Below are 13,029 nucleotides of genomic sequence, written 5' to 3'. Positions count from 1 at the left end.
TTCCATTGCTGCGTATGTGCCCTTTCTTTCCACATGTATATTCTTCAGTCCTTGCTTCCTTGGTATTTCACGCTTGTCCTTGGTGTTCTTTTATTTCCTGTAGGAATTCGGAATGACTCCAGGTCGAGGCATGCCCTACACAGTGGGAATGGCGTCTGACCTTATGCATCATCAAAATCCAAATGCCATTTCGAGAATGCCATATGGACAGTCACCTGTGGGCCTCTACACACAAAATCAGCCTCTTCCAGCAGGTCAGCATAGCTATCCAGCTTGTAAAATTTTAATGTATTTTTAAAGGTAGTATAAAAGTCACTTCAAATGGTATCGTAGGCTTCCTACTTTTAGGAGAGGGACAGATCACCTACACATGCAGCTTCCAATGCCCAAGATAGACTTGGCAACCAAGCACAAAGGTGACAACCTTCTTGTGCAGCACACACATGTGGAGTTACTGGGATCCAGCGCTCACCTGTCAAGACACACACGTGAGAAAACAGTCCCTCTGACTCTTACATTCCATGCATGACCCACACATGATCTCAAAGAAACCCAATTATGGGAGACCATACAGAGGAAGCCACTGGCCATCTCCATCAGGAAGCAGGAAAAAGGTGAATTGTATACTGCCACCACGCAGTCTCATCACTTGGGTGGAGTGGACAGTAGTCACCCTGGTAAATGGGGGTACACTTTGCATGTCATCTCGACATCCAAGCCCAGCTCTGATGTCTCACAGTTGTGAAGCAGGAGAACTCTCAGGGCCTTGAAGGATTGTTGAGGTCACTGGGGGAAAAACACACTTGGCAAGGTACAAAACATACGAAGGCCAGGTGGCAAACTTTACCAAGCCTCGTAGAGGACTTTTGTGCTACAGATTTCTCACCCTAAAACCCCCACCCCAACCATCCTTATCATTATAAAGTTGAGATTTTGGCTTGTGCTTTTATGCAAGATCATCTTTATATTGCAAAAATATTTCTCCTCTGTAGGAGGGCAGTCCAACCCTATATCACACATAATCAAAGGGCAGAGATACTTTGCTGTCTTCTAAACTGCTGTAGTGGTCCAGTATTTTTCCTTTCCAAGAAAGCCTTGTACACGGCATGCCTGTGACTTGCTTAAGAGGTTAGGAAGCACAAACCTATTTCAGACGTCATAGTGGGGATCCCTTTGGCTTCCAGTGGAGAGCAGTATTTCATTTGAGGCATATTTACTGTGCAAAGATTCTATATGGAAAGCCTCCAGACTGTCTGTAGCAGAACATTCAGTAGTATATCCCCAGCAGAACATTGGAGTCTTCCAACCAGTACCTCAATGTTGAAGTAAGAATTGGATGATGCAACTTCATGTCACAGATCCTGTGGTTTGGGTCTTTGGATGTAACAATGTGTATGCTGCTCGGGTGAAAGGACCATTCATAAAGACCTAAGAGGTCTGTTGTTCATCAGTCTTGTCATTGTGTTTTCTACTTTTATTGGCTTGATTCAATGTAAGAAAAAGGACTCCTTGTGAGGTTGCGCTATCAGAATAATTTGATCTTTACTTAAGAGGCACATACATATTTCATGTGCTACAAACTCTACACTACGTTTATTTTGGATTGTAAATTAGTTATTATTTTTTAAGTCTCGCCTAGGCAGCGCTTGCGCTGTCTCTTTGTTCCATGCTGTATTCAGGTATGGACTTCAAGGTCTGCCCATATTTTTATTTTGCTTGTGGCATTGTCCTTTGTAGATGTTGGCTTCTGATTTGTTAATAGGCTTATTAGTCCCTCGCTACGACCTCTTTTTACCCTTTTGTTGCCTCCCATGAGGACTGGCCCTCTTACATGTGTTCTTACTCTAGAGCTTTCATTAGCAGTTCAGAGAACTATTTACTTAACATACACAGCACTCGCAGGACGCCAGCTTCAGTAATGGCTGCTGCTTCTTAACAGACTTTGCATTTTTTTTGGGGGGTTGTCACAAGTATTCTCACACTGCATCTGCCTGCAGTTTCCTTTGAAATCGTACAAAGGCAACAAAAATAGCAGGATTTCACCTTTGTTTTACTGGATTTTTAGGTCACGCGTGGCGTTGCAGCGCAAAGCGCTGCTCGCCTCGGCGAGATTTATTGTGAACGAGGAGTTTCAGAAAAGGGCTTTAAGTCCCGCCCCTCATTTCCATTGGCTGGCATCACCGTTTATGGTAAACGGTGGCCTGCCATTGGAAATAAGCTATTTGGTTTGCCTCCCTTTTGCTTTTTGGGCCGGCCCACCCAAACTGGCTCGCCTGCTTTGCGTCTGTCGCAAAGCACTTTCTTATCTTTATGGGGCCATGTATTTCTAATTAGAAACATATGGCCCCATAAAGACAAGAGATCGATGATTGTTCATAACGCAGCTGATACGCTTTTATGCAGCTTAGGCGATGAAACGGATAAATAAGGAGAAAAGTCTGCTGAAATAAGCTGGCAGTCGTTGTCATAGCTAAAAAGTTATCTGGCGCGGAGGCGGACACGCAAGGGGCTGTGTGGCTCGCGAGCCCTGGGTAACACGGCCACGAGCGCCGGCTGGGCCTCGAACAAGATGTGTGCGAGACCCTGAGAGAGCCTGGGCTGCACGGTTTGCTCCTGCGGTCCCTGTGTCCAGAGCGCACGGACATGCCGCAGTCCAGCCGCCGCACGTGCCCGGTGAGTAGGTAAAGCCCGGCTCCTTCTCTGTTCAAAGCAGCCGCGGGAGGAGAGATCGTTTCACCCTAAAAGTATGTTCGTCTCCAACAAAGACAGCTGGGCCGGCTACACGCAAGACAGCAAATGGGGGTAAGTTTGCTCTCCTATTAATACTGGCTTCAGTGCGGGAACATGCATGTTTCTCCACATACTGCGAGACATGAAGCATGTTCCATGTGTATGTAGAACCAGACCGCGTTCTATGTAGAAACCTACATATCTGGAGGGTTGTGTGTGCATGTGAGCACACAAATCGCACTCAAGCAAGCAAACTCACATGGACTAACACAGACGGGCATGTTATCTGACAAACACACGAGATATGCAGAAGACACACATGCGCAGATGCGAACAAAGATGTGGATGCACAGGTATGCACAGATATGTTCCCAAATAGTTATGTGCACATACTCAGATACACCCACAGTTAAAGGTGCATATAAGCACACACCTAAGTGCGCCTTAACATATGCACCTAAAACAGACACACGTGCACACACAGACGTTTGCACCCAAGCGCACACACAAATATAAAGCGTATATATGCACCAAGACCTATAAAGACTCCCATATATGCACACACACTCAAATACATGCACACACACACACAAATACATGCACACACAGACTCAGATAAATGGACACAGACGCACAGACTCAGATACATGCACACAGATACACAAGCACACACACAGGCTCAGATACATGAACACACACACAACACACACATGCATACACACACCCACAAATACATACACACACAAATACATACACACACAGACTCGGATGAATGCACAGACTCAAACATGCACACAGATACACACACAACACAAGCACACACACGGGCTCAGATACATGAACACACAAACACACGTGCATACACACACGCAAACACACTCAAATACATGCGCACACACATACTCAGATAAATATGCACACACACACACATCCACACAGACACACACATACAGGCTCAGATACATGAACACAAACACACACAACACACTCGCGCATACACACACGACACACACGCTTGACAGTCATGCCCTGTAATTGGTCTGCGTCTTTCTTAGGTGGACCGCAGGTAAGACTGCAATGCACGTAAAACCACAAACTCAATTAGCTGTGGGGTAGTTGTCCACAAGTCAACAGCTACACGTCCTCGAGCTCATGAAAGCAAGCCATTGGCTCACACAAAATGACTATTGATTCAAGTAAAAAGCCCTCAAGGCTGAATAAGGGATGTGCAAGAGTTAAGGAGACACACATTATCCTAACCGCTGACTCCTTCCTCGATTTATATTTATTTTAATAGCTGTGACACTGTTGTGCTTCGAAATGCCGTTGGGGAGTGTTGAAAATTGTGTTTGCACATTATTATCAACTATATCACACTCGTGTTGTTCTGCATGAATCTTCAGACATCTCCAATCGGTGCACAGTCAAACAAATGCTCACCTTTAACAGCCCCTGGAAGCTTGCCCTGGCATCTATAGCGCTACGAAAATTAATAAAGCAGTAACTATTAGTAGTTATAGATTTTTTTTATGAAGGATGTTTTTACTTTAGTTGCTCATGTGTCAGTGGTGTGGGGAAGAATTGTGCATAATTTATCATCAAATATGTAAAGCAAGGTGCTTTGGGGGTTATTTTATTGGAGTGGGAGATATGCAGCCAGAGGTTTACACACACACAGATTTACACACACAGACATACATTGAGGTTTACACACACACACGCACGCACACACACAATGAATAATAAGGTTTGAAACACATACACATACATCACACACAAACACATGCGCCCCCACACACACAATGGAGAATGAGGTTTGAAACACACACGCAGACACAATGAATAATGAAGTTTGAAACACACACACACTTTTTAGGTCTCGCCTAGCAACGCAGCGCATGCGCTGCCCGCCTTGGCGAGATCTATTGTTATGATTTCTTTGCCGAAGGGGGACAGGACATGTGCACGCGTACGGAAGACAGGAGAAGTGCACGCGCAGGACGACTTGCGTCTCTTCCGCCTTGTTTTTCTTTTTCATTCTCACGTATGTGAATGTGTGTACAGGATGCATCCCGTGCATGGTTATCTCCTTACCAGAGGGTAGCATAATCCTCACAAACACCACCTCACTTAAAAGCAGCGTATAGCAAAAGAACGCAACTCGCAAATGTAAACATGTTGACACGCTCCATTCACGGTGCCTACTCCCCATCACAAACGCAGAGCCCACCTCTTTCATCCATTAGGAAAAGCTTTTAAATCTGAACCTACTCTAATACCCCTTTTCCAATGGACCGGGTTTCCAAAGATGACATTTGCTGCTTCCCATGACTGCACCGCCCCATTCTTTTGTGCACTGCATTCAGTCGTCACTCTCCCCATCACTACTAGACTCTGAATGGCAATAACCATATACACCCCTGAACAACTCCTCTCCAACCAATATGACACACCCCAGCATCACAACCCCATCCTTCACTTCATGACAAGCAGACGGAGCACTGTGGGCATGGGAGAGATAGCCCTATTCCCCTACCCAGTACATTAATTTCCTATCACAGCATCTTTGCCCTTTCAGTCACAGCGACCATTGCAGGCAGGCAAAAACCTGAACAGTGTTTTCCTGGAAAGAACAGTGCAAGAAAGGCGATGCAAGACTTAGATCCCCCACTCACTAAACACATTCCATAAGTAGCACATCCATCATAGAGCATGATGCCCCTGTCCTGTGGGCCAGGTAGATGGCTCGATATTGAAATTTTGGTGCTGGTCTGTGTCTGAATATTGTCTTTGTTGTGCACAGTGAGAATGGATGCTCACCAAATGCAGGGGAAAAGATAAATTTCAAATAAAATTGAAGCATAGCCTTCAAGTTAACACTGTCGTGCTAAAGTTCTGACTCTGGCGCTTATCAAGTTTCGATTTGGCTGTGTTCTCTTTTCTTTTATAATATTTGCCCCTGATTGTTACAACTTTCCCTGCTGGTCTTACGAATGATCTGGCAGGCTGTCCGCAGGTGTCTTATAGGTTGTTCAGCTACAGTTTACAGCAAGACTTCGCTAACAAAATGGATTTCCGGGGGGAGGGGGGGGGGTTGTATGATGCCCCCACATTTTTGCTGAATGTACTTTGACTGAGTGTGCCCTGGACTCCTGCAAATCAGATGCCCAGGGCCTATGTTCCTTCCCTAAAACCCAAATTGACAAACCCTGGCCACATGTCAGCCCCTGGTAAATGGTACCCTAGGTACCGAGGGCCTTGTGACCAGGGAAGGCCTCTAAGGGCTGCAGCACTCATTGTGCCACCCTTAGAGGCCCTGTACCCTAACATACACACACACACAATGCCCTTGCAGGCTGAGTGCCTGGGTACAAGACAAAACAAAGAGTCGACATGGCACACATCCCTGTGTGCCATGCCCACCACCTACACTGCCCTGGCATACATCAGCGACCCCTCTAGCTGGGTGGCCTATGCCAGTGGTGTGGGCACAGGAGCATGAGCCCTGTGCCCCTACAGTACCCAAGTCCATTTATGGGCACTGTAAGTGCAGTGCTGCCATTAAGAGTATATGGTGCTGGGAGGTCGTCAACACGAACTCCACAGCACCATGAGGGCTACACTGAAGACTGAGAAGTTTGGTATCAAACTTCTCAGCACATTAAACCTGCACTGATGCCAGTGTGGGATTTAATGTAAGATGCACGACAGAGGGCAACTTAGAGTTGCCGCCTGAACCTAACCCACAATCCACGTCCTGTCTGAGAGGCTGCCTAGGCTGCCATACAGCAGACATGTTGCTGGACCCGTGGGTAGAGAGCCATCCGCTCTCCTGGGCCTGCAACAATGCACATCCTGAGCGAGGTGCTAGGTCTCCTCCCCAAGGATGGGCAGGGGAAGCATCAAAGGCATGCCGCCTTTGTGAGCCTCTCCAGGCCACTTGCTGTACTCAGCAACTGGCCCCCACCGGTTCTGACCCCCACTATGGCTGGAAGACTGGCGGGAAACCCCAAGGGAGGAAAGGGGGTGTGCCAGCCTCTGCCAACCCCTCCCCTCAGGTGGGGGAGGCGAGGTGAAGCACATCTCTGGGCTTCCGCCATCTTGAAGATGGGGAGCCCTGCCCAATCAGGACTAGGCTACTGCCCCCCTCCCACAGGAGAGTGGCAGGATAGAGGGTGTACCCACCCCAGGGAAGGGACCCATTGGTCCCTGCCGTTTGGGTACCTGTAACGCCCCTAAATTTAGTATTTAGGGGCACCCTGAACCTTCGTTTCTCAGGTCCCGGTTCCGAAACAAGCAAGAAGAACAAGAAGAAAGAAGACCTGCCGTGCAGCTGCTAACAAGAGAAAGACACTAACTGACTTGGCCCCAGCCCTACAGGCCTGTCAATCCTCGAACCTGCTCCTGCTAAACCCCGGCATCTCCAGTGGTCAGCAACCTCAAAAACCCCGGAGGACCCAACTGCCTTGTGACTCTAAAACAACTGGGACTCCCACGAGCAGTGGTTCTGCTCAAAGCAAGTAACATACCCCTAGCACCAGCCAGGAACTGCGATTCCTGCACACACTGCACCCGCCAAGCCTGGCCTGTGCCGGAGTGGACAAAGACCACGAGGACGTCCCCCCGGCGACTGTGACCCCGAATCCAGCACCCAAGGACCCTCCTCAACGCTCCAGACGACACCTGCAGCCTCAACACCAGAGGCCCCCGCCCCAACCGCGACCAACTGAGGGTAAGATTTTCCGACGCGAAAAGACAGCCCTACACCCACGCCATGCGGCCCCCTGTGCCCAGCTCCTGGGTGCCTACCCAACTTACAGCTCCCCAACTTACCTCTCGAAGTGGGGGTCGCACTTGAAGAATCTCCGTCCCCGAGCTTGCAGCCTTTGTTCGTCATTGAGCTTCTCCATTGAAATCCATTGAGCGCCCGACGGCTCAAAAGCACCCTGCACCCAGCCGCCCGAGTGCCCCTGGTAGTGCAACATCTATCCTAATCTCCTTCACCACTTGCCCTCAGTAAATGACCAGGAGCTCAGCTCCCACAACCACGTAGCCTGCTTGCCAGCAGCCACCAACCAAGGCCCCCTGCCCGCCATAGGATAACATTGGGCCTAACTCTCCCTGCACCCGGCTGCCTCTGTGCCGCTGAGGGTGTAACAACTGTACCTATCTGACCCTGGGAGACCCCTGAGTCTATGCCCAGAACCTTAACTCTGCCAGTCGAGTACTTACCCAAAAGCCGATAACTTACTTTTCTTCCTTAGGTTAACATTGACTAGTTTCACTTGGAAATTCTTGTCGAGTTTTTAAACTTTAAAATATTCACTAAAAATCAGCCGATCAACGAAAACTAAATTACTCACCTGCTATCAGGAGAGATCCCAGTTCTGGATCTTGGTGCCCAGCACTGACTCTGAAAAGTAATTACAACCGTACTTACCTATAACTTGATTTTTCTCCATAGGCTAACATTGCCTGGTTTTTGCCAGAAATTCTTCTAACTTACAAATATTCCATAAAAATCGCCTGTATAACAAAAACGATTTCTTTCAACTGTTTACAGGAAATGTACCAGGGTTAAATCCAGGATCCAACCCTGAGTAAGAAAATCATTTGTAAAGTAAAATTGCATTTACTTAAAAAGTCCAATTGAGCTCAATGTATTATTGTGTTTGAAATTGTGTTGCCTTTTGCAACAACTATCTACTGCATTCAAAAGTCTATTGCCTATTGAAAGTATTTATCTAAAGCATCTCATTCTGAGAAAGTATATTTTGATACCTATTGTTGGTTCTAAAATAAAACAACCATATATTTTTATATTCAAACCATTGGCCTAGAGTTCAGTTCTTGAGTGTGTGAGACCATTTGCTGACTGAGTGTGTGCAACAAATGCTTTACACTGTCCTCTGATACTGCCTTACTGCTCGACCAAGCTACCACTTTAGAGAGTAAGGTTATATCTAACTTTAGCCTCTGCCAAACCTCTGGGGACTGTGGACACTGTAACTATTAAAGAACAGTATATACAGAGCCACTTTCTTACATGGGGCCCCTCCCTGCCAGTGCTCACAGCATCCCCACACCAAATGGCTTCTGGAGCCTCTCTTCTGGGGCCCCTCCCTGCCAGCCCTCACAGCATCCCCAAGCCACTTGGCATTCGGTGTCTCTTCTGTGGCCCCTCCCTGCCAGCCCGCACTGCATCCCCGCACTGCATTCACTTCATACTCGCAGAGCCTCGCATCCTCTCTTCTGGGGCCCCTCCCTGCCACCCCTCACTGCATCTTAGCACTGCATTCCCTTCAAACTGGCAGAGCCTCGCATCCGGAGCCGCTCTTCTGGGGCCCCTCCCTGCCAGTCCTCACAGCATCCCCACGCCGCATTCAGTTCAAACTAAGAGCCGCGCATCCTCTCTTCTGGGGCCCCTCCCTGCCAGCGCTCATATATCCCCACGCCACATGACATCCGGAGTCTCTCTTCAGGGGCCCTCCCTGCCAGCCCTCACACCGCGTAAAGTTTATGTCCGTCATCGGGGTTGTAAAGTTCTAGGGCTGGGCCTGTGGCAAGGCACGGGGCAATTATGCTGATGCAGCACGGGGAAATAAGTATCAAGCCACACCGGTATTCTGGTTGGAGACCTCGCCCCCGAGCGGGCCGGCTCCCTTTATTGGTTTCCGCAGGCCACGCCTGGCCTGCGGATGACGTGTGGTTACCGCGATGGGAAACACTAGACCTGTCGAGCTATTACATCCCTATCCAACTTCATTCGAAACAAACTTCTTCCTTCCCTATACATGACAACAACATTACGTTAAACTGTGTACAGTCATATGTGCGGTGCTACTTGCGTGTCCCCTCGTCCGCTGCTCCTGGGCACTCCTCAGCAGGCAAAGTCTCTCAGTCTCTGGCTGGGCCCTGGATTGGGCCTCAGGTTGTACCTTCTGGGGGAGCTTCTCAGGCATGGGCTTGCGGGGGGTCCGCCAGCTGGGGTGGGACTGGTTGGGGGACTCGCAGAGTTCTCGCCCTCCCCCGGGGTGCCGGGGGGGTGGGGTGGCTGCCTGTCCTTCCGTGGCCGTCCACGGGTGGTCTTGGGGTACCTCCTTGAACCACGAGATGTTACGGGACACTTCTTCGTCTCCCCTTCGGGCAGAAATCATGGTTCCTTGGTTGGCTGTGACTGTCCAGCTCCCTGGTTCGTAGCTGGTCTGGAATTTTCCTCCTGGGCGGCGGTCCCGTAAGAGAACGGTGGCCCCCGGGTGGATGACCCTCTCGGCGGCGCGCCGCCGGTGGCTCGCGTAGTTGTTGCGGCGGGTTCGTCGGTCTTGTGTTTCTGCTTCTCTCAGTGGGGGCGGCGCCCAGCCCAGACACGAGGGCAGTAGATCTCGTCGGGGCTCATGGAGCATCAATGCCCACGGGCTTCTCTGGGTGGTGCAGTGGGGAGAGCTTCTGTACTCTCGCAGGAACTCGTGGAGGCGTTTTTCTGGGTCTGCCTGTTCCACCTCGGCAATTCGGAACACCTTGTTCGCATGATACGCTCTACGTCTCCGTTGGCCTGCGGCCATTGGGGTGTTATCCGACGATGGCGTATCCCTCTTTGTGCCAGAAAGGTGGCGAACTCTGCCCCCTGAAATGGCGGTCCGTTATCGCTGCGGATTTCCTCTGGGAACCCAAACATTGCAAATGTCTTTTCGAGGATGGGTGCTACGTGCACAAAGGCTGTGGACGCCACTACCTCTACTATGGGGTATCTTGAGAATCCATCTACTAAGACCAGGGTGTGTTTCCCCCCCGGGAAGCTTCCGAAATCGATGCTGACCCGTGACCACGGGGCCGGGCATGAATCTTCCGTGATTACTGGTGCTGGCTGTTCTGCGCCTCCCGTCAGTTGACACAGCGGGCATCGCCTCACATATTCCTCGACCATCTTCTCCAGTTCCGGGAACCAGAGCTTTTCTCTCATCCGGGATTTCATCTTCGTAATCCCCTGATGTCCTCCATGGGCTATTTGTGTGGCCCTTTGTCGTAGTCCTTCGGGTATTACCAGCCGAGGTCCTCGTAGCAGGAGCCCATCCGGCGTGGCGCTAAGCTCGTGCCGGATCTGCCACATCTTTGTCGTCTGTTCCTTTTCTCCTGGGCCCCAGGAGTTGGCCTGCCTCAGGAAGTGTGCCCATGACCCTTCTTGCACCGCCTTCAGCGTTCGGGTGTACACCCCATCGGTCAGGGCTGCCACTTTTATGTCTTCCAGGGTCATGTTCCTCCGGCAGGCTGCTTCCGACACTAGCTGCACATACTGGTTGGTGTCGTCGTCTTCTGACGTGACAGTCTTGTCCGGGTGGCGAGATAAGAAGTCCGCCGGGTTCTTGGCGCCAGGCCGGTATACCACTTCCATCTCGTAGGGCTGCAGTTGGATCGCCCATTTCTCAATGCGAGGTGGGGGACTTGGTGAGGTTCCTTTCAAGAGTGGCACGAGTGGCTGGTGATCAGTCCCCATCGTGAACGGCTGTCCCTTGAGGTATAAGTGGAAATGGTGACAGGCCCACTTGATGGCGAGGGCCTCCCGCTCTATCTGGGCATATCGTGCTTCGGTGGGTGTGAGAGACTTGCTGGCAAACGACAGGGCGACCCACCGGCCTGGTTCACGCTCTTGTGTCAGCACGGCGCCGAGCCCGACGGGGCTGGCGTCGACCAATACCTCTGTTCGCTTGGTGGGGTCAAAGTACGCAAGCGTCGCTTCTCCCAGGAGGGCGTCCTTGATACCCTGGAACGCCTCTTCTTCCTTCGGTCCCCACTGCCACTGGGCATCCGACTTGGTGAGGGCTCTTAGCGGCTCCGCCCGCTTGGCCAACCCGGGAATGAACCTCCCGCAGTACGTCGCCATGCTCAGGAAGCTGCGCACCTCTGTGGGCGAGGTGGGTGCGGGTGTGTCTTTGATCGATTGCGACTTCCGGGGGTCTACCTGGATGCCTTCCTGATTGAAGACGTACCCGAAGAATTCCAGGGATGGTTGTAAGAATTGGCACTTCTCTCTGTGAAGTGTAGCCCCGTGCTCCTGGAGCCGCGCCAGAGTACTGCGGAGGTGTCGGTAGTGGTCGGCCGCTGTCGCTGAATGGATGAGGATGTCGTCACTTACGTTCAACACTCCTGGGAGCCCCGACAGCATCTCCCGTATAGTGTTCTGGAACACCTCCGCGGCCGAAGATATCCCGAAGTTTAGTCGTTTGTATCTCCGAAGTCCCAGGTGGGTGATGAACGTCGTGATGTAGCGACTCTCCTTGGCCAGCGGGAGCTGATGGTATCCCGCGTTTAGGTCGATCTTCGAGAACCACTTGGATCCATTTACATCGGCTATAATATCGTCCATTGTCGGCGTGATGTGCTGCTCCCTTTTTATGGCTTTGTTGGGGAGCCTCATGTCAATGCATAGCCGTATCGCTCCCGGCTGTTTCGGTTTTTCGGCTATGACCATCGGGGACACCCACGGTGTAGGGCCCGATACTTTCTCGATAACGCCAAGTCTCTCAAGGTTTTCTAGCTCTTGCTCCACTAGTGGTCGTAGATGAAATGGAACTCTTCTATGCCTCAGCGCGACCGGGACGACTGTCTTGTCGATATGCAGTTTCACGGGTTCGCACTTGATGCGGCCAAGGCCTCGAAACAGCTCCGGGAACTGACTGAGCAGCTCATCCACCTGGTGTGTTTGCACCCTTCGTGCAAATGATATTAACCCTAGGTCTTCCGCCGTGTGGCTGCTTATGAGGGTGTCTGCTTCCCTGTCGATGACGTGGATAGTCGTCATCACTTCATGGTCATCGGCCTTGACGGGGACGGTCATTTTCCCTTTGAGAGGTAACGGGGTGTCGGCTCCGTAGGCGTAAATCTTTGTCTTGGACGGCTGCACCGTCGGGCGAGGTTTTAGGCGTCTGTACTGCTGGAGGCCCATTACATTCACCGTGGCTCCCGTGTCGATCACGGCGTGCACTTCTGTCCCGGCCACGTGTACCACACACGTCGGTTGGGGCCTACGCCGTAGCTTGAGTTCCCTCGCAAACGAGATCATGTGTACCTCCTCCTCCCCATCGCTTGACGACTCTTCACTCACATCCTGGTATCTCATCCCTCTCGTCTGCTCCACCGGCAGCCTTCTTTCCGTTACAGACAGCTGTCGCACCGCCTTGGTGGGTGGCTTCCAGTTTAGGAACTCCCGGCCTCTCGTGCGTCTCCGGCATACTGACGCGAAGTGATTGGGGATTCCGCAGTTTGTGCACGTCTTCCCTTGTGCAGGGCAGTCCTTCGCTGCGT

The 13,029-nt window shown here is 50.9% G+C and overlaps 1 protein-coding gene across 7 annotated transcripts in view; it reads left to right on the top strand.

Annotated features, from left to right (window-relative positions):
* Positions 1-13,029, top strand: part of MED12 (mediator complex subunit 12) — a 956,599-nt gene that overhangs the window by 726,989 nt on the left and 216,581 nt on the right. For all 7 annotated transcript variants that reach the window (XM_085608424.1, XM_085608427.1, XM_085608421.1 and 4 more), the window contains one exon: positions 104-254. In XM_085608424.1, the coding sequence (XP_085464550.1) occupies positions 104-254 (151 nt within the window). The remainder of the gene's footprint in view (positions 1-103; positions 255-13,029) is intronic.

Source organism: Triturus cristatus, chromosome 5_2 (genome assembly GCF_964204655.1).
Source record: "Triturus cristatus chromosome 5_2, aTriCri1.1, whole genome shotgun sequence".
Lineage (NCBI taxonomy): Eukaryota > Metazoa > Chordata > Amphibia > Caudata > Salamandridae > Triturus > Triturus cristatus.
The sequence above is the reverse complement of the archived record's forward strand: the minus strand, read 5'-3'. Positions and strand labels throughout refer to the sequence as shown.